Genomic DNA, 19,654 nt, shown 5'->3' with positions numbered 1-19,654 from the left:
CTTAATTTGAAGTATGGATGCTCAGGTTCAGAATACTACCACGAACTTCCACCTGGACGCAGTTGAGGGTGGAAACCAAATTAAAGTTAGTCAAGTGCACTGGATATGGGCTGCTTGAGCTTCCCATGACCATTTGGAAAATGCAGATGTGATATACCCAGTCGGTGACCTGTGAAGCCACATACACAAATCTTAAATATAATTAATAAAGAAGGGATAGTGGTGATGGTGAGAAACAAAGAGTTGTTGCACAACATTTGGTTCAGCCGTCTAAAAGTTAGATGCATATATTGTGATTTGTGGAAGGCTAATAATAAAAGGAAAGGGATTCAGAAATGTGGCGGCTCAAAGATTGAACAAATCCAATTTCAACAGTACAAGAGTTTGGCAAGGGAAATGTAAAATGTATAAGTTAGTTGAATACGAAAGACAGACAAAGGAACATACAAAAGACCACCAGTTTCAGGGCTCAAATAGCGAGACGGAACACTGGGGCTCACACCTGGCGTGATTCACAAAGGTAAACATTGACTTTTGTGTGGTTTACCGGTACTATAGTAAATTTACAACTTTTTGGTATTCACAAACTATGACTGTAATTTTAATACTAGTAAAATTACAAGTAGTAAAATTACACTCGTAGATCGTAAATGCCAAAACATCAAAGGAAAACACACAACAGTGTAAGTTTACCTTCGTGAATCAGGCCCCCAGGAAGGGCCTGATTCACAAGGGTAAAATTACACTTTGTAGTAAGTCTACTATTATTTTTGGTACTCACAAACTACCAGTGTAATTTAACTACTAGTAGTTTTGCCAGTAGTACAATTACACTGGTAGTTTGTGAACACCAAAAAGTAGTAACATTACTACAGCAAGTGTAAGCTTCCACAAAAGTGTACATTTCACTTTGTGAACCAGGCCCTATGTGTTTTCTTTTATTGTAGCATTTCATATAGCAATAATCTTGTCCCAAGAGTGGAAAAGTCGTTATGTTACAAGAGAGATCAACCTTCACTTGCATGAAAGAAGGACGGAACTAAGAAGCAATACATCTAAGTCAATGAAAAAAAGGATCGCAAGGCAGGAAAAAACCCGTGCTAGCATTAGAAAATGTAACTAGTAAATCAAAGTAATATAACAGCCAAGACTTTGAAGGGAACGGACGGTGGTAGCAGTGTTCACCGAAGCGATTTATTTTAGAAGGGTAGGCAGCTAGACCCTAATAAAAAATACATGACAGTTATATTTTGCCTTACGTTACTTGTGTCAAAGGGTAAGCTGCTCTCTTAGATCTGATCTCTGGGGTCTCAGACAGATTTTGTAGAAGGAGCTAAAAGGTTTTCTTTATAACTTTAGAATATTTAGGCTGTGTGCCAAACAAAACAGTGCATTTGCGAACCATGAAATAGGGTAATCAAATTTGCTTTGCTTTTTCTGAAGTCACTCAGCAGTCTCTGCACATCTACTGATGCAGTAGTTCTGGAATGTTGATAAATACGGCAAGCCAAAGTGGGGGTTCGGAGCAAGCCAATGAGAAATAATGTGTGCTAAGTACAGGAAATAACTAGGCGAAGAAAGTTAACAGTCAAAATTTAGGGTTTGGATTGATCCTAATGCATCAATTTTCTGGGGGGGAAATATTTTACCAAGAATATGGGCACGTCTGTATGTGAGTATGTGAATAACACTGTGGTGAGTTGCACCAAAAGACTACATTACGAAGCATCAGGACACTATCAATTGTATCATCATTGGTAATCTGTTGAAAATAATAATTGTGATTCTTTCCATAAATGCAAATTTCCACAATAGCACTAGCTATTTTTAACTTGATGCTTGAGGGCAATTAGCAGAAAATTGATTTGTAAAATAAAAGATTGACATAATTGATAAATTTTAGAAACCATAGTGAAGGACTGTCAGATTGTCAAGCTCTAGAAATGAACTAAATAAGTGAAATAGCATGTGAGATGTAACCATTTTCACACTCCTTATGGTGTACCTGTGTTGATGATCCCTGGGTTGTATTTCAGCCATGTTGGGATAACCAGGCCACTGAAAGTTGAAAATCCAAAAACGAATAGGTTTCTTGATGAATTAAGGTCGACATACTACAAATCAAGACAAATATGAATGTTGAAAAAATTGTATGCACTCTTACTTAAACATTCGATAAAATAGTTATTTATCTCTTTACTTGCCGATATCAAATTGTGGGTTTTATATAATTTTTAGCTCCAAGATATCTGGGTTGCTAGAACGAAAGTGGTACAACTACACATCCCTAATGTTGGCTCCTGCTAGCAGACACAAAACCTATAGAGCATAGTCCAAAAGCTATGTGAATCTTAATGTGTATATTATCTATCCTCCCACATCACACAAGCGACAAAATGACTCCATGAAGTGTACTTAAGGGTTTTATATACTTCTGTTTCAAATGCACAGGCTGCACTGATCCGAACATCAAATCTAAATAGAATATCCACCTCCTCCACACTGGTGTAACCCACCCACTCTTTCAGGTTCTTTCAGTCTTCGAGATGACCATCTAGTGTCATTAACTTTTAACAAAGCAAATACCTACTCTTGTAAAGAACTGATTAGGTCTGCGCATCCTCACCCAAAACTGAGCTGTGACCTCCCCATAAAATATAGGTAACTTGTAAATATTTTAAGGGCCCCAGGTTCTTGCAATAAACTTGTGTTTGGATTTTTAAGTCCTCACTGAGGGGCAGGTTTACTATAATTCACACAACACAGCAAGGCTACTTGCTGCATTCCATTGTATGAAGTGGAGAGAGCAGAAAACCATCTCTGCTTAAATATTGCATATGTCTGCTGTCTCCTTGCCCCGGTGCACAGTCTGCTCCCTATGTCTGATGCAGACACCCTTGGGCCATGCAAGGCAGATTTGTTTTTGTGCAGGAAGTTATATCAACCTGCATAATAACAATCCTAAGAGGCAATTCCCTCTCTTCGTGTAGGGTGCAGAATGCATCACACAGAGAAAGAGGAAAAGGAGAAAAATAAATATGTCCCTTTGTTACACCTCCTTGTTGTAGGCACTCAATTCTAACGCAAACCCAGGATTACTGTCTTTAGTAAATCTTGGATTGTGTCAGGTTCAATGGGTGAATGCACAGGCATGCCCATACTCCACCCATGGAACATCTACCACAACAAAATGCAATGCAATGCAAAGCAGTGCACTTCTTTGCAAAGTCACTCAAGGCGGTGCAAATAGCTCCTTAAAGGGCTTTGTAAATCCCATTTAAGGATTTTCGTTGCCTTGGGGATGACTTAATTTGTGCAAGGATAATACAAGTCTTTACTAAATCTGTCCCTTAATTTGTTAGATTTTTAGAAATGTACTGGAAAACATGCTTGCCAGGGTAACAGATTTTTAAATTTGATATTACTTATTTATAGACTGTAAGCTGCAGCCAAACATTTTATTAAGACTGTAATAAACAGTTCATCATACATTGCTGATCAGATTTAGCAGATAATGGTACTGTGTTTAATATGTGCAGAGTTAGATGGCCACAAATGTTGTGACAGGTGGTAGACTTTTTACTAGGTTCATGGTACTCTGAGCAAGGTAAATAAATTGTTGTCTGCTGCTCTAACAGAATAGGTGCTGAAGGAAGTACATTCACTATAATACCAGTAAAGATAAACCCAGCACCAGCAGACCAAGAGACCACCTACATGGATAGTTCTGTTAATTTTTTTGTTTAAAAATATGCCATAGTAACAGGCAGTAGTAATTTTTTTGGCTGAGGGTACTATGAACCAAGCAAATGCACTAAACGTTGCTACAAAGCAGTAGATGGTACTTGCCTAAGAAAAATAAAGTAGCCAGCACTCAATATGCTTGCTCTTAAAGAATACAAAAGTGGAAAGTTTGATACATTGCTTGGCAGGAGCCCGACAACCCTGCAGGAGCACATCTTCTCAGTTTAAGTATATGTGCAGGTGCCCCTGCATTTCAAGGAAGGATGCCCTTAGTTGCGCCACGGGCAGGAGCGCCTCCCTCTATCACGGAGGCGGAAGTGCGGCTTTGGGAGGCATCAGTGTAGGAGACTGGACTGGCTTGTAGTGAGTACCTAGGGGTACTTGCACCTTGCACCAGGCCCAGTTATCCCTTATTAGTGTATAGGGTGTCTAGCAGCATAGGCTGATAGATAATGGTAGCTTAGCAGAGCAGCTTAGGCTGAACTAGGAGACGAGTGAAGCTCCTACAGTACCACTTAGTGTCATATGCACAATATCATAAGAAAACACAATACACAGATATACTAAAAATAAAGGTACTTTATTTTTATGACAATATGCCAAACGTATCTCAGTGAGTACCCTCAGTATGAGGATAGCAAATATACACAAGATATATGTACACAATACCAAAATATGCAGTAATAGTATTAGAAAACAGTGCAAACAATGTATAGGTACAATAGGATGCAATGGAGACACATAGGGATAGGGGCAACACAAACCATATACTCCAAAAGTGGAATCTGAACCACGAATGGACCCCAAACCTATGTGACCTTGTAGAGGGTCACTGGGACTATTAGAAAATAGTAAGGGTTAGAAAAATAGCCCACCCCAAGACCCTGAAAAGTGAGTGCAAAGTGCACTAAAGTTCCCCAAAGGACATAGAAGTCGTGATAGGGGAATTCTGCAGGAAAGACACAAACCAACAATGCAACAACGATGGATTTCCAGTCGAGGGTACCTGTGGAACAAGGGGACCAAGTCCAAAAGTCACAAGCAAGTCGGAGATGGGCAGATGCCCAGGAAATGCCAGCTGTGGGTGCAAAGATGCTGCTACTGGACAGTAGAAGTGTAGGTTTCTGCAAGAACGACAAGGGCTAGAGACTTCCCCTTTGGAGGACGGATCCCCCACGCCGTGGAATGTCGAGCAGAAGTATTTTTCTGCCGAAAGACCGCCAACAAGCCTTGCTAGCTGCAAATCGTGCAGTTAGTGTTTTTGGATGCTGCTGTGGCCCAGGAGGGACCAGGATATCACCAATTGCGTCAGGGGACAGAGGGGGCGTCGAGCAAGACAAGGAGCTCTCTCAGCAACAGGCAGCACCCGCAGAAATGCCAGAAAAAGGCACTACGAGGATGCGTGAAATGGTGCTCACCCGAAGTCACACAAAGGAGTCCCACATCGCCGGAGAACAACTTAGAAGGTCGTGCAATGCAGGTTAGAGTGCCGTGGACCCAGGCTGGACTGTGCACAAAGGAATTCCGCCGGAAGTGCACGGATGCAGGAGTAGCTGCAAAAGTCGCGATTCCCAGCAATGCAGTCTGGCGTGGGGAGGCAAGGACTTACCTCCACCAAACTTGGACTGAAGAGTCACTGGACTGTGGGAGTCACTTGGACAGAGTTGCTGGATTCAAGGGACCTCGCTCGTCGTGCTGAGAGGAGAGCCAGGGTACCGGTGATGCAGTTCTTTGGTGCCTGCGGTTGCAGGGGGACGATTCCGTCGACCCACGGGAGATTTCTTCGGAGCTTCTAGTGCAGAGAGGAGGCAGACTACCTCCACAGCATGCACCACCAGGAAAACAGTCGAGAAGGCGGCAGGATCAGCGTTACAGAGTTGCAGTAGTCGTCTTTGCTACTATGTTGCAGTTTTGCAGGCTTCCAGCGCGGTCAGCAGTCGATTCCTTGGCAGAAGGTGAAGAGAGAGATGCAGAGGAACTCGGATGAGCTCTTGCATTTGTTATCTAAGGAATCCCAAGAGACAGAGACCCTAAATAGCCAGAAAAGAGGGTTTGGCTACCTAGGAGAGAGGATAGGCTAGCAACACCTGAAGGAGCCTATCAGCAGGAGTCTCTGACGTCACCTGATGGCACTGGCCACTCAGAGCAGTCCAGTGTGCCAGCAGCACCTCTGTTTCCAAGATGGCAGAGGTCTGGAGCACACTGGAGGAGCTCTGGACACCTCACAGGGGAGGTGCAGGTCAGGGGAGTGGTCACTCCCCTTTCCTTTGTCCAGTTTCGCGCCAGAGCATGGCTAAGGGGTCCTTGAACCGGTGTAGACTGGCTTATGCAGAAATGGGCACCATGTGTGCCCATGAAAGCATTTCCAGAGGCTGGGGGAGGCTACTCCTCCCCTACCTTCACACCATTTTCCAAAGGGAGAGGGTGTAACACCCTCTCTCAGAGGAAGTCCTTTGTTCTGCCATCCTGGGCCAGGCCTGGCTGGACCCCAGGAGGGCAGATGCCTGTCTGAGGGGTTGGCAGCAGCTGCAGTGAAACCCTGGGAAAGGCAGTTTGGCAGTACCAGGGTCTGTGCTACGGACCACTGGGATCATGGGATTGTGCCAACTATGCCAGGATGGTATAGAGGGGGCAATTCCATGATCATAGACATGTTACATGGCCATATTCGGAGTTACCATTGTGAAGCTACATATAGGTAGTGACCTATATGTAGTGCACGCGTGTAATGGTGTCCCCGCACTCACAAAGTCCGGGGAATTGGCCCTGAACAATGTGGGGGCACATTGGCTAGTGCCAGGGTGCCCACACACTAAGTAACTTAGCACCCAACCTTTACCAGGTAAAGGTTAGACATATAGGTGACTTATAAGTTACGTAAGTGCAGTGTAAAATGGCTGTGAAATAACGTGGACGTTATTTCACTCACGCTGCAGTGGCAGGCCTGTGTAAGAATTGTCAGAGCTCCCTATGGGTGGCAAAAGAAATTCTGCAGCCCATAGGGATCTCCTGCAACCCCAATACCCTGGGTACCTAAGTACCATATACTAGGGAATTATAAGGGTGTTCCAGTAAGTCAATGTAAATTGGTAAAATTGGTCACTAGCCTGTTAGTGACAATTTGAAAGAAATTAGAGAGCATAACCACTGAGGTTCTGATTAGCAGAGCCTCAGTGAGACAGTTAGTCATAACACAGGTAACACATTCAGGCACACTTATGAGCACTGGGGCCCTGACTATCAGGGTCCCAGTGACACATACAACTAAAACAACATATATACAGTGAGAAATGGGGGTAACATGCCAGGCAAGATGGTACTTTCCTACAATCAGGGGTTATTTAGGCTGGTGTGCCCCTTGTCCAGGTCTCTTTACCTCCATCCAGTGGGCCAGGCTAGCTCGGAATGTCTCCGATCTTCACAGCTACAACTGTGCCAGGAGGATCCCCTAGCAGCAAGTATGTAGAGCTGGGTTGGCGTTCGGGCGGACAGGTGCCGGAAAGGGGGGGGGGCATCTTATGTAGCTTGTTTCCTTCATGCTAGGGCAAGGAGCAGTGGGATGATATGTTTTTTGTGGGGGCACAGCTGTGAGTTTGTTGAGTACCCCCAGTGTGGTAAGTCTCGGGGCTGAAATCCAATGCTGTGTGGTGTATGTGGGGTGTTTAGGGTGTGGCTGGGGGGTTGGTGAGTAACCCCAGCATGCCGTATCTTGTGTCTTATGTTTGGGGTGCATGTGGTTGGGTTGTAGAACAGTTCAGAACCACCTTAGAACGGGCTTCCCTGGAATTGGTAAGTCTCCAAGGGTGGCCGAATATTGGTTAATTTGAATGCGGTCTATTTGCCTTTTGATTTAAGAGCCACCAGGTAGTTGGTCAGTCTCCGGAAGGGTGGTCGCGGTATTTGAGCATCTTGGGCTCCTATGCATGCAGTTTTGGTTTGCATGTTTGGTTTGGCCGCAGGTTAATTTTATATGAAATAATGAAGAGAGGCGATCATAGTGATTGCATTGTTGGAACTGGGCCACAAATCGGGCCGCCTGGGAGTTGGTGAGGCTCAATGGGAAAACACTGTGTCCTAGTCTCTTTTGGAGGCCCACCATGGGCCTTTCATTATGCTGGATATATAGCATATGAACAGCAAGGGTTGAAGGCCAGAGTGGAAGAGTTTTTATTATTATTTGGGAGATTTACATCACCAAGGGCTTTTACAAACATGAAAGAGAATGATGGTTGTAGAGACAATAGTGGTTGTTAGAGTCACATTAAGAAATAGTAAATCAGGGTCAAGAATGTATTATCTGCCCGTTAACAGTTCTGCTTAGGTTCAAGAGACTGAGATCATATTTTAAAGATGTTAATGTTCCTCCCTCCTGACATCTATTTTCTGAATGTGCAGTTTAGTGACCTTGGGGAAATAGGAAGTGAAACAGTCTGGTGATTTACAGGAGTATAACTTGAGGATGACTTCAAGAGTTACTCGCTTTGAGGCCGCATTAGCAGTTTTTGCTGGGTTTTATGTTAGGGGAAGAAGGCAAGCACCTAGAGGTCAGCTCAAAGGAGCACGGACATCAGCAATTATTGAACTTCTACATGAGAATTCCCAAAGTTTAAGAAAAAAAACAACTTAATAATACAGATCTAAAGGAATAACAGAGGGGGGGCATGCGGCATGCGGATTGGGAATTCTTTATGTCAGGTTGCTCAAGATGGCATTGTCGACCCTTCGTTGGCTGAAGCTTAAACTAATATATACTGTCTCTTCTAGTCTGCATAGTACGCTTGAGAGCTGGAATTTTTAGCCCTGCCTTGCAGTTCTTGGTGTTGCTGTGCAGCATGGCCCCAAAGTGAGCACACTCTTCGTCGGAGGTTCCCATGACACAGGTAGAATTTTGCTCCCTCAGCAAACTTTGGAAGATGGCTAAGACCCATGGTGTGGACTAGGGGCCATATGTACGAACACATTTTCCCATAGACACAAAATGGGTAAAACCCTTTGCTACATCTGGCCCTAGGTCTTTCAGAGGCTAGCAGAAGGACCGGTAAGGGATCAACAACCGTTCATAGCTGTCCCCCTGCCGAAGCAGCAGAGTAAGGTTCTTGCTCTACAGAAACACCCTTCTGGAACCTGCTAGGGTTAAGGCCAGTGCAAAACCACAGGCCACCTCCTCTCCCAGGGTGAGTCAGCAGGGCAACACCCTGACTTGAAACCAGGCTCCCATTGGTCCTGTGATTAGCAACACTGTTAGAAATGGGGTCTTTGGTTGACAGTCAGGTTACCCCCTGTTCAAGCAAGGACTGTCACTCTAGTCAGGGTAAAAGAGAATCACCCTCAGCTAACCCCTGCATACCCCCTTGGCAGCTTGGCAGAGCAGTAGGCTTAACCTCAGAGTGCTAGGTGTAAAGTATTTGTACCAACACACACAGTAACTTAATGAAAAACACTACAAAATGACACAACACCAGTATAGAAAAATAGGAAATATTTATCTAAACAAAACAAGACCAAAACGACAAAAATACAACATACACAAGTCAAGTTGTGAATTTTTAGAGATTAAACTCAAAAATAGCACTTAGAAACAAAAAATGCTTAGATGAGATGTTAACACGGCGTCGTGATGGAGTAGTTCCCAACCAGCCGACACCAGCGGCGCCGGACACGGAGTCGTGTAGACCCCCAAGTACAGTACCTTTGGTGAAGAGTGAAAACAAGCCGATGCGCGAAGTCGGGGATCACAGCGTCTGTGCGAAACGTTGAATCTGTGCACTTCGAGCGGTGTCGGTCATGACGTGGTGCAGCGACTTCTACGGAGTCACGGACTTCAGCTGGGCTGCGGCGGCGTCGGGCCTGCGAAGAGCGTCGCGTTACAGCGAAGGTCACGGCGTCGGTGCAGGTCGCATCACCGGATTCAGCAGCGGCGTAGGTCCGGAGTCGTCCGAAGTCGATTTCCCTGGATTTCCACCAGCTTTCCTTTCAAGGGCCCAGGGACTGGATAGGGCACCACTTGTCAGAGCAGGAGTCTCTCCAGAGACTCCAGGTGCTGACAGAGAGAAGTCTTTGCTGTCCCTGAGACTTCAAACAACAGGAGGCAAGCTCTAAATCAAGCCCTTGGAGAGTTCTTCACAAGATGGAAGGCACACAAAGTCTAGTCTTTGCCCTCTTACTCTGGCAGAAGCAGCACTGCAGGAAGGCTCCACAAAGCACAGTCACAGGCAGGGCAGCACTTCTTTCTCAGCTATCAGCTCTTCTCCAGGCAGAGGTTCCTCTTGGTTCCAGAAGAGTTTCTAAAGTCTGTAGATTTGGGTGCCCTTCTTATACCCATTTTAGTCTCTGAAGTCACCTTTCTTCAAAGGGGACTCACACCTACTTGAGAAATCCTGCCTTGCCCAGGCAAGGTCTCAGACACACACCAGGGGGTTGGAGCCGGCATTGTCAGAGGCAGACACAGTCCTTTCAGATGAGAGTGACCACTCCACCCCTCCCTCCTAGCAGAGATGGCTAATCAGGAAATGCAGGTTACACCCCAGCCCCCTTTGTGTCACTGTCTAGTGCGAGGTGAAAAACAACCCAACTGTCAAACTGACCCAGACAGGGAATCCACAAACAAAGCAGAGTCACAGAATGGTTTAAGCAAGAAAATGCTCACTTTCTAAAAGTGGCATTTTCAAACGCACAATCTCAAAATCAACTTTACTAAAAGATGTATTTTTAAATTGTGAGTTCAGGGACCCCAAACTCCACATGACCATCTACTCTCTAGGGAAATCTACACTTTAATCATATTTAATGGTAGCCCCCATGTTATCCTATGAGAGAGACAGACCTTGCAACAGTGAAAAACGAAGTTGGCAGTATTTCACTGTCAGGACATATAAACCACATTACTATATGTCCTACCTTATCCATACACTGCACCCTGCCCTTGGGGCTACCTAGGGCCTACCTTAGGGGTGCCTTACATGGAAGAAAAGGGAAGGTCTAGGCCTGGCAAGTGGGTACACTTGCCAAGTCGAATTTATAGTGTAAAAGTACACACACAGACACTGCAGTGGCAGGTCTGAGACATGATGACAGGGTTACTTGTGTGGGTGGCACAACCAGTGCTGCAGGCCCACTTGTAACATTTGATTTACGGGCCCTGGGCACCTCTCGTGCACTTTACTAGGGACTTAACAGTAAAACAAATATGCCAATCATGGAGAACCAATCAACCATACAATTTACACAGAGAGCATATGCACTTTAGCACTGGTTAGCAGTGGTAAAGTGCTCAGAGTTCAAAACCCAACAGCAACAGGTCAGAAAACATAGGAGGCAGGAGGCAAAAAGATTGGGGATGACCATGCATAAGCAAAAAAGTCCAACAAACACCATAGGGGTGTGATTAATATGGTCTTTTTACCCATGACTCAGAGCGAGGGTTCACAACAGGCAAATTCGGTGCCTGCTTCATCACAGCCTCATGCGGGGCAGTTGCCCAGCAGATCTCATCTCCGGTTCCAAGCGCAGCCATGGTGTCCTCCGGGGCCTCCACAGCACAGGTTGGGGGGTGGGCATACAGGCAGCTGACCAGACAAATTCAGTTATAGGGGAGGCACAGGTATGAGTCCAACCATCAACGATGCCGCCCTCTCCCCATGTGGCAACCATCCCACCGAAGTCCCCACTTTCAGTTAGTCCAGTGCTTTTTGATTTTATATCCTCTACCCTGGCCCCACCAGCAGGAATCACCTAGCATGTGCCGGTAGATAGAAATGAAAAAATAAAAAAGGGAGAATAAATAGATGTTTTTGACTTAATTAATACAGGCATGGTCCCAGGGAAGACCAGGTCAGGAAAGGAGGGCGAACAGAAGCCAAAGAAGGTTTGGATGGAGTGGTCCCTTAGGAATTGGGTGACTAGGTTTTCTATTCAAGCAGCGACATTAACTGAGAAGTACCCAACAGTAGCTCCCCAAATGTTAGAGCTTCAAGGTTTTGCCTGGCTCCAGCACAATATTAAGTTCAGGTAGATGAAAGAGGTCAGGCCTGAAATGGCATGGGAACCAAAGGGAGATCAACGTATGGCATGAGGAGTTCACCATGACCACTTCAATAGCAAAGTCTGAGCAGTCCTTTCAGTCGGATAAAAGTTCTGGGGACAAACGTTTGGCCTGCTGGCAATATAACAAGAAGGAATGCAGCAGGTGTGTCACTTCCAACTTTAAACACCTCTGCTATTTTTGCTGGACCCAATTTCACCCTGAGAGTAACTGCTGTAAGAAGCACAGAAAACCAAAGGAGCAGCTTATTACCAAAAGCAGGTAATCTCAATCAACCCAGCAAGCTCCCCACGCCCATCCATCTACATGTTCTCACTCACCTCCTTAGCAAGTATAAAAATGGTTGAGACGCTCAGACACTGTACCACAGTTTCAAAGATGGCTTCCACAACCCTTCGGGTGCTCCTCCTACCCTGGCCCCCAACAAGAATCAGTTGTCAATATTGCGACATCTTGACATTGCTAGGGAAAAGATCATGAAAGAGGTATGGGCAGGGAGGGTTGCCGCCATCTGAGGCCTTGGTTTGCTCACTGCTCAGTTTGGTCCTGAAGATAGATCCGGGTAGGTTCCGGCTAATTCACAACCTGTCCTTCCCACCGGGGTCTTTCGGCAATGACGACCTATCCCAAGAACTGTGTGCTACACCACTTTTGATAAAGCCCTCCTCAACCTGCATAAATTAGAAAAAGTGGCCTTGATGGCCAAGTCAGACATTGAGCCCACCTTCTGCCTCCTGCCAGGGCACCCAGAAGACACCTGCTTACTGGGGTTTACTTTTGAGGGGCACTTTTTTTGTAGATCTCTCTCTATACCCATGGGGTGCTCTATCACTTGTTCTTTGTTTGAGATGTTTAGTAGGTTCCTGGTTCCTGGCAGTGAAGGATTTAGTGGCCACAGATGGTGTAGTTCATTATTTGAATTACTTCCTGTTTATGGGTCCTCCGGGCTCCCCAGCGTGTGAGAAGGGTCTACAGGGCTTCCAACAGTTGGCCTGGGTCCTGGGGTGTCATTAGCAGCAGACAAGATAGAGGGCCCCACAACGTGTATCATCTTTCTGGGAATCAAAATTGATTCAGTGGCTAGGGTGTGTATGCTCCCTCTGGATGAGGTCTTGGTGTTCAAGGCATCCATTGAGGCATGTATTGCAGTCAGGAAGGTCCCTGTGCATGTGTTGCAGGTGTTAATGGGGCAGCTCAACTTCCCCTTGAGGGGAAAAACTCCTGTGGGGGTCTTTTAAAAAAGCATTGCCAAGGCAATGGTTGGTCACCTTTCTAGGTCAGGGAGGCTCTGCTCACTTGGAAAGGTTTCCTAGACAACTTCAACTGTACCCTCTTGTGGCAGCAGCCATCACAGTCCAACACTGAGTTCGCCCTGTGCAGTGGGCAGTGTGGGGTTTGGTGCGATTTTTGGCACAAAGTGGTGCATGCAGCATTGGTCAGGGGAATGGGTGGCTTCAGGGCTTACTTGCAACATCACTTTCTTGGAGCTTTTCCCTATCATAGTAGCCTTGCAGATATGGGGGGGCTGTCTTGGCCAACAGCAGGATTGTGTTTTGGTCTGACAACATGTCAGTGGTCATGGCTATAAATAGCCAGAGATCGAAATGCCTCTTTGCGCTAAGTTTGCTTAAGGCCCTCATTCACAGCTGTCTCATGCACAATGTCTATTTTGCATCAAAGCATGTCCCTGGGATAGATATTACAGTGGCTGATGCGTTGTCTCATTCCAAGATGACAGAGTTCGGAGCACTGTGGCCACAAGCGGACGAGATGATGTTGGACTTACCCCAGAAATTGTGTAAGCTTGGTGCCATGTTGCCCCTGACCTAATCGCCACATCCCTGGCACCAAAGACCACATGTATTTATGAGGCTGCTTAGCAGGTATACGATGATTCCTTCAATTCGCCTGTTGTGACTGAACAATTTACCCCCTAGGGTGTCCTATGGTTCATGGTGAGGTAAAAGGAGGGTGGCAAGTCGCTGCACCTTGTGCAGAGGCAGCTGTCAGCGATCGCCTTGTTTTCTGGGTTAAGGGGGGTGGAAAACTGACTAAGGATCCAGGTTAAAGAGGGCTATCATGGGTTGGGAGTACATGACCCCTACTAAGGAGGACGACAGGAGATCCATCGAAGTAGCTAGGCTGGTGCTGATTGTGAGGGTGTTACATCAAGTAAGCGTATCCCTCTATGAGGTTAGCTTTTTCAATTTCACCTACCTGCTTGCTTTTTACGGGCCATTTAGGATTTCCGAGCTAGTAGTCTCCATTACGGCTAGTCAGGGCATTGGGATCGAGGTGTCTGATGTCATCATGTCTGGCAGCTATCGCCATGTGAGGGTCAGGAGATCAAAGATGGACCCTCAGGGAAAAGGTACATGGGTGATCTTCAGCACGGCCCGGGTGCCCCCAACTGCCTGATGACCCTTTCTCAGGAGTTCCCCCGGGTGTGCCCCACTGAGGGAAATTCCATGTTGTTACTACACGTGAATGGAGCCCACTCACCTGTTTTAAGTTTACGCGCATATGAAAGCGCACCTTGGCCATTGTGGGTGAGCCGGTGGAGGTCGACGTGCTATGAGCTCTATGTGCATTCTCACCTGGCATAGGCTGGTTTGTGGGTACTCACTGCTCCTCTGTAACCCTGTTTCTTCTCTTTCTCACAGTCAATTCTGGTACAATTCACATGTGCTGGTGTGGTTATTCCTTCATTCGAAGAGCAGTGCAGCATTTTTGTGGCTCCAGACTCAAGAGGGCTCAACTGGAGGCAGGCTTCAAACATCACTGGGTGGGTATTGGGGGGGCTTAGGTTGAAGGACCTATTCGACCACATCTTGCAGGCCGTCGAGAGAGGTGTGGTCTCTACCCCAGATATCATTATCATTTATGCAGGAGGTAATGACATGGTACCCCTGGGTATTCAAGGGGTTATGGAAGCTTTATTCTCCACTATGTCAATGACTAGGAATCAGGTACCGTCGGTGGCCATATTACGGTCTGAGGTTATTGCCCGGTTAGTGTGGCCCGGGGGGTGCCCACTCAGGCTATTAACGGCTCTGTGAAAAAAACTGAATCATTCTGTACAGAAAATCTTGGTGAGATCCTTGATGGGCCTGCTGCTGCACAACTTGCTCCATGTAACCAGGGCATAGTTGTTTCATGATGACGGTGTTCATCTGTCCTCCAGGGGTCAGGAGCTGTTTATCCTAACTATTTTAGGGGCCATCTCTGATCTCTCGCAGCACCATTGGGGGGGTGAGTTTGCCAGGAAGCTCCTTGCCCTGTGGCAGGGCCCACTGCAGCAAAATAACAGTGAAAACCACAAATTCAGACAATTGGACTGGTCTGATCCCTGGGCACTGGATTGGCTGGTGGGGGTGACTGACCTGCCAGTGGTCCTGGACTCTTTTGCCCTATCCACGATGTGTGGTCTCAACTTTGGGGGCAGTGGACTGTGCCTGTGTATAGGTACCCCAGTGGGGCCAATGCACTATGCGGTGCTCTGGAACTTGGTAGCACCCCTTCTGGGTTGGAGTGATGTGGAAGGTTGGTGTGCCACTGGACTGTTTGACAAATGCCTTCTACTGATTGTGCTTAGATGCCCGGGTTGGAACCTGGGGGATTGCGCAAGTTTGGACCGTGTGACACAATGTGCACTGCAGCCCTTGGGGCAGTGAGTTCTTGAGGATTATGTTTGTTCACAATGTATATGTCTCTACGTCTACTTTAACCATCTGCAGTTCTCTTTGTATTATCTTGGAATTACTGCCAAAATGAATGACTGATATAATTTTATGGGTTTTCTCTGGCTTTTGGTACAATTTGTATGAAGTCTTATGAGACAGACAGTGAATAAAGGGCTACATATGGGTGAGCCACATAAACCTGTTGTGATTCTTTGGGGGGGGAGGGCGAATTGCACGTTATGCGCACACTAAATACACACTCCCTCCTCTCCACAAACTTGGTTCCTCAAACTTTAAAAAAGGGAATGTTGGACTGGACAAATGGCAAGTCATACATTTGGGTGATTCTGGCACAATAATTCACTTGGACTGCAACAGAAAATTTCTACCCAGGGGAAGACTGCCACAGCTATAAAGACTTTTGGTTACAACTAGATTGCGTCTTTCTGGAAATGCATGGAGGCCCCTTCACAAAGGTATTTCCCGGCAGAAACCTGACTTCCTCTTCGAAAAAATCCTATACCTTGCCCAACCGCATCATTAGTATTTATGTGAAGGTAATTTATGTCATATGTATGTACATCTAGCAAATACATTTCAGTAAATTTACATTTAACATATCACAGGAAACGGTGTTCCGGGGGGTGCAACTTTGATAGAGAGGTCAGAGAAATTAAATACAAATGAGATTACTACTCATAGTCATTAAGTGAGCAGTTAAAATATCGTAGTGTTCATTTACCACACGGATCTGCATATCTAGATTATATCAACTAGTACAAGACGAGTGAAGAGTTGCAGACAGTTGGGAGGCAGGTATGGTAGAACTTTCTAAAGCATAAAATGGAACCAGAATTCTAACATCACCTAACCTTGTATATGTTGCAGTATAAAAAAGAAGCTGCTCTTGGAAGAATAGTTGCATAGCTGGCGTGCTCTATCCAAAAAGTCTTTCTTTCTTTACATCTTAATTTCAGAAGTTCATGTTTCTGGAATTTATGTTTTGAAGCAATTGTCTGCCGGGATGAGGTAGGATTGTAATGCATACTTGAGTTACATTGTTTTAATGGGCAAAGAAACACAAAAAGACGAAGGGCACAAATGACAATACTTCTTGGCACAAGCATAATGCTGCTCCATCGCTCCAAGTGAAATGGAAGTGCAAGACAGCAAGGAAACCTTGGCCTCTGGCAGCTAATTGGAGGAGGCTTTGGTTTTAGCCGCTTTGAAAGGTGGCTCTGGTTCACCAAATGCATGGAATACTATAAATGTACAACGCTTTTTTGTGTTTGCAAGAGGTCCGATTCACAGAATCGGGCCGTTTGCAACCACAAAAAGGAATTTTTGTTATGTACAAAACTCACATAGCAATTTGGTTACTGAATCATAATTTGGAGGTGTGACAAAATACCGATTAACAATTTGGAAGGGGTGTGGTTAACAGGTCCCTTCCAAATACCGATTCAAATTGGTATGTATTAATGCTGTGAACCACAAAAAGGTAATGCTTTACCGACAAAGTCATGCAAAGTAGAGCAAATACCTACACATGTGTAGAGGTAAGCCATTCGCAAACTGGAAGGGGTCCCCGAGGCACCCCCCCACCACCTTTGAGAATGTAGGGGAAATTAAAGAGTAGGCAGTGGTCTCTGCCTACTGCTAAAAAATGTTAGTTACATTTTTATTTTATTTTTTAACACATACTGATTCCTTTGAGGAAAACTGTCAATATTTAAAAAATATTGCTATATTTAAAGACAATTATAGACATGGTAGTCTACTGACCTAAGCATACCACTCTGCCTGTGATGATTGCAAGTCATAGTAGGTTGTAATTTGCAACCTACCTCAATAATATTCATGGAGTAGCTTGCACTGCAACCCACTAATTATCAGTATTTTGCGAACTGACCTATTAGTACATAAGTAGGTTCACAAAGTAGTACGCTGGTCACAAAAACGCTGGTCCCAAATTGCAACAATTATTTTACAACCAGTGCTTCGTCCGTCTGGTCCAGTATAGTTGAGCTCTAAAGGAGCTACTGGGAAACTGCAGAAGTGCTTTAGAGCTCCTGACAGCCCCTCCTGTTGGGCATTGGTTCTTGTGAGGCTGGGGGGACTTTGCCAGTGTTTGGGACTAGAGAGTGAAACAGAGAATAAATAATCTAATGGGATCCGTGGCAAAACTGGAGTCATAGACAGACCTCCTGTTGTTGCCATAATAAGGATGGGTGGAGAATGACCTGGAGTTGTTGGGGGCTGAAGAGGGTACCATCCACTGCCATCTGCAACCTGCCCATGATTTTTCTAGGGATCCTTCCCCCATCTGCAGTGTAGGCCCAGGTAGTGAATTGCCCTGGCTTCTGTGCAAAACAGTATGATGTGTCTTCCACAACTGCATCTCAGAATGAAGAGACGCTCCACTTTAAGTGCTGTGACAAGGATGTGTGGGGACTATTTGTGTTTCAGCAGTAGATATAATGGGAATGAGGAAAAAAGGACAACTTCTCAAAACCTTGCAAAATCCAGAGAGGGTGAGTGAAAGTGTACGAAATGGGCCTTCTGAAGCGAACAGACTTGACTAGGGGAGAAAACATTGTTACATTTCATCCATGCATTTTCTAATGACACTTACTACAAAACGTTCATCGGAGATTTGTTCAGTAGATGAAAATATGAAAGAGCTGGCTGCTGGAGTCTTGTAAATGGAACAGCATAGCTGCCAATGTTTCAGATTGCAGTGTGTAACATTTTCATAATTTCAGTGTAATTATGAGTGACATTTCAACAACTATGAGTGACACTTTCTCATGAGCAAAATCAAGCAATGAAGACGAAGGAAACATATAAGTATCAGGAAATAAACCCAAGCACCAAGAAAATCTTAAAACTGCAGGCTCTGAGGCACACATAGTTACAGACTATTTTAAGACCTCCGTCTCTCCAGATGTCCTGATGTACATAAATCCAGTTCTAGGAGTGGAAAGGGAAGACAGGTCAGCAGAAGTCCTCACTGAGAAGGTGCCTACCTCTTTATAATATACCTGACAATGTATTTAAATAAAACACATTAGCAGCAAGGCAGAGGTCACTGATTCCGAACAGTGTCATTAAAATCGGTTCAGCACAGGTTTCCAAAAGGAAGACATTTTTAATGTCTCAGTGTGATTAGAATTAAAAGACTGTGTTAAACACAGCACGGGAATGTGTTCAATAAGTGAAAGCATCATTAGGAAAGCAGCTCTGAAGATTTGTGTGGTGAGAAATATAGAAGTAATAATTATGAAAGACCTCTCACAGCCACTCCCCATGCCATTACACGTTATTGGAGATCAGATGGCAGGGCAGTCTCTGCGGACTTAGAGAGCAGGGTGTGACTCACCTGATGACCGCTGCTCCTGCTTGCTTTTTTTCTAGAGTCCGTGTAAGTGCTGAAGTTTTTCTGCCGGTCTGGGGGTGAGGTGACGGACTGCAGCAGAAAGCGGCAGTTCCTGGCTGTGGCCGAATGGAAATCGGACGGAGAGTCACAGCAGCTCTCAGCTCCTGGTGCAGGGGTGTCTCATTTGGTTGGCTGGCAACAGTGAAACTATATATTTGAATAATAATTCCTATGTGACCAAATCGATGTGACTTGTTCACATTGGAATTCTTCAAATATTTAGGGGGTCATTCCGACCCTGGCGGTCATAGACCGCCATGGCCGGGGACCGCGGATGCACCGCCAACAGGCTAGTGGTGCATCCAGGCCAATTCTGACCGCGGCGGTAAAGCCGCGGTCAGAAAAGGGAAACCGGTGGTTTCCCGCCGGTTTTCCCCTGGCCTGAAGAATCCTCCATGGCAGCGCTGCAGGCAGCGCCGCCATGGGGATTCCGACCCCCTTCCCGCCAGCCTGGTTCTGGCGGTTGTGACCGCCAGAACCTGGCTGGCGGGAACGGGTGTCATGGGGCCCCTGGGGGCCCCTGCAGTGCCCATGCCAATGGCATGGGCACTGCAGGGGCCCCCTAACAGGGCATCACAAAGATTTTCAGTGTCTGCATAGCAGACACTGAAAATCGCGACGGCTGCAACTGCACCCGTCGCACCCTTTCCACTCCGCCGGCTCCATTCGGAGCCGGCATCCCCGTGGAAGGGGGTTTCCCGCTGGGCGGGCAGGCGGCCTTCTGGCGGTCACCCGCCAGCCCAGCGG

At 45.9% G+C, this 19,654-nt stretch overlaps 1 protein-coding gene across 1 annotated transcript in view; it reads right to left on the bottom strand.

The window, feature by feature from the left end:
• Window positions 1-1,994: 1,994 nt before the first annotated feature.
• Window positions 1,995-19,654, bottom strand: part of LOC138287203 (solute carrier family 23 member 1-like) — a 665,436-nt gene continuing 647,776 nt past the window's right edge. Inside the window, exon 10 of the mRNA XM_069227562.1 lies at window positions 1,995-2,114. Within this exon, the coding sequence (XP_069083663.1) occupies window positions 1,995-2,114 (120 nt within the window). The remainder of the gene's footprint in view (window positions 2,115-19,654) is intronic.

Source organism: Pleurodeles waltl, chromosome 4_1, assembly GCF_031143425.1.
Source record: "Pleurodeles waltl isolate 20211129_DDA chromosome 4_1, aPleWal1.hap1.20221129, whole genome shotgun sequence".
Classification (NCBI taxonomy): domain Eukaryota; kingdom Metazoa; phylum Chordata; class Amphibia; order Caudata; family Salamandridae; genus Pleurodeles; species Pleurodeles waltl.
This window is presented reverse-complemented; position numbering and strand designations above follow the sequence as displayed.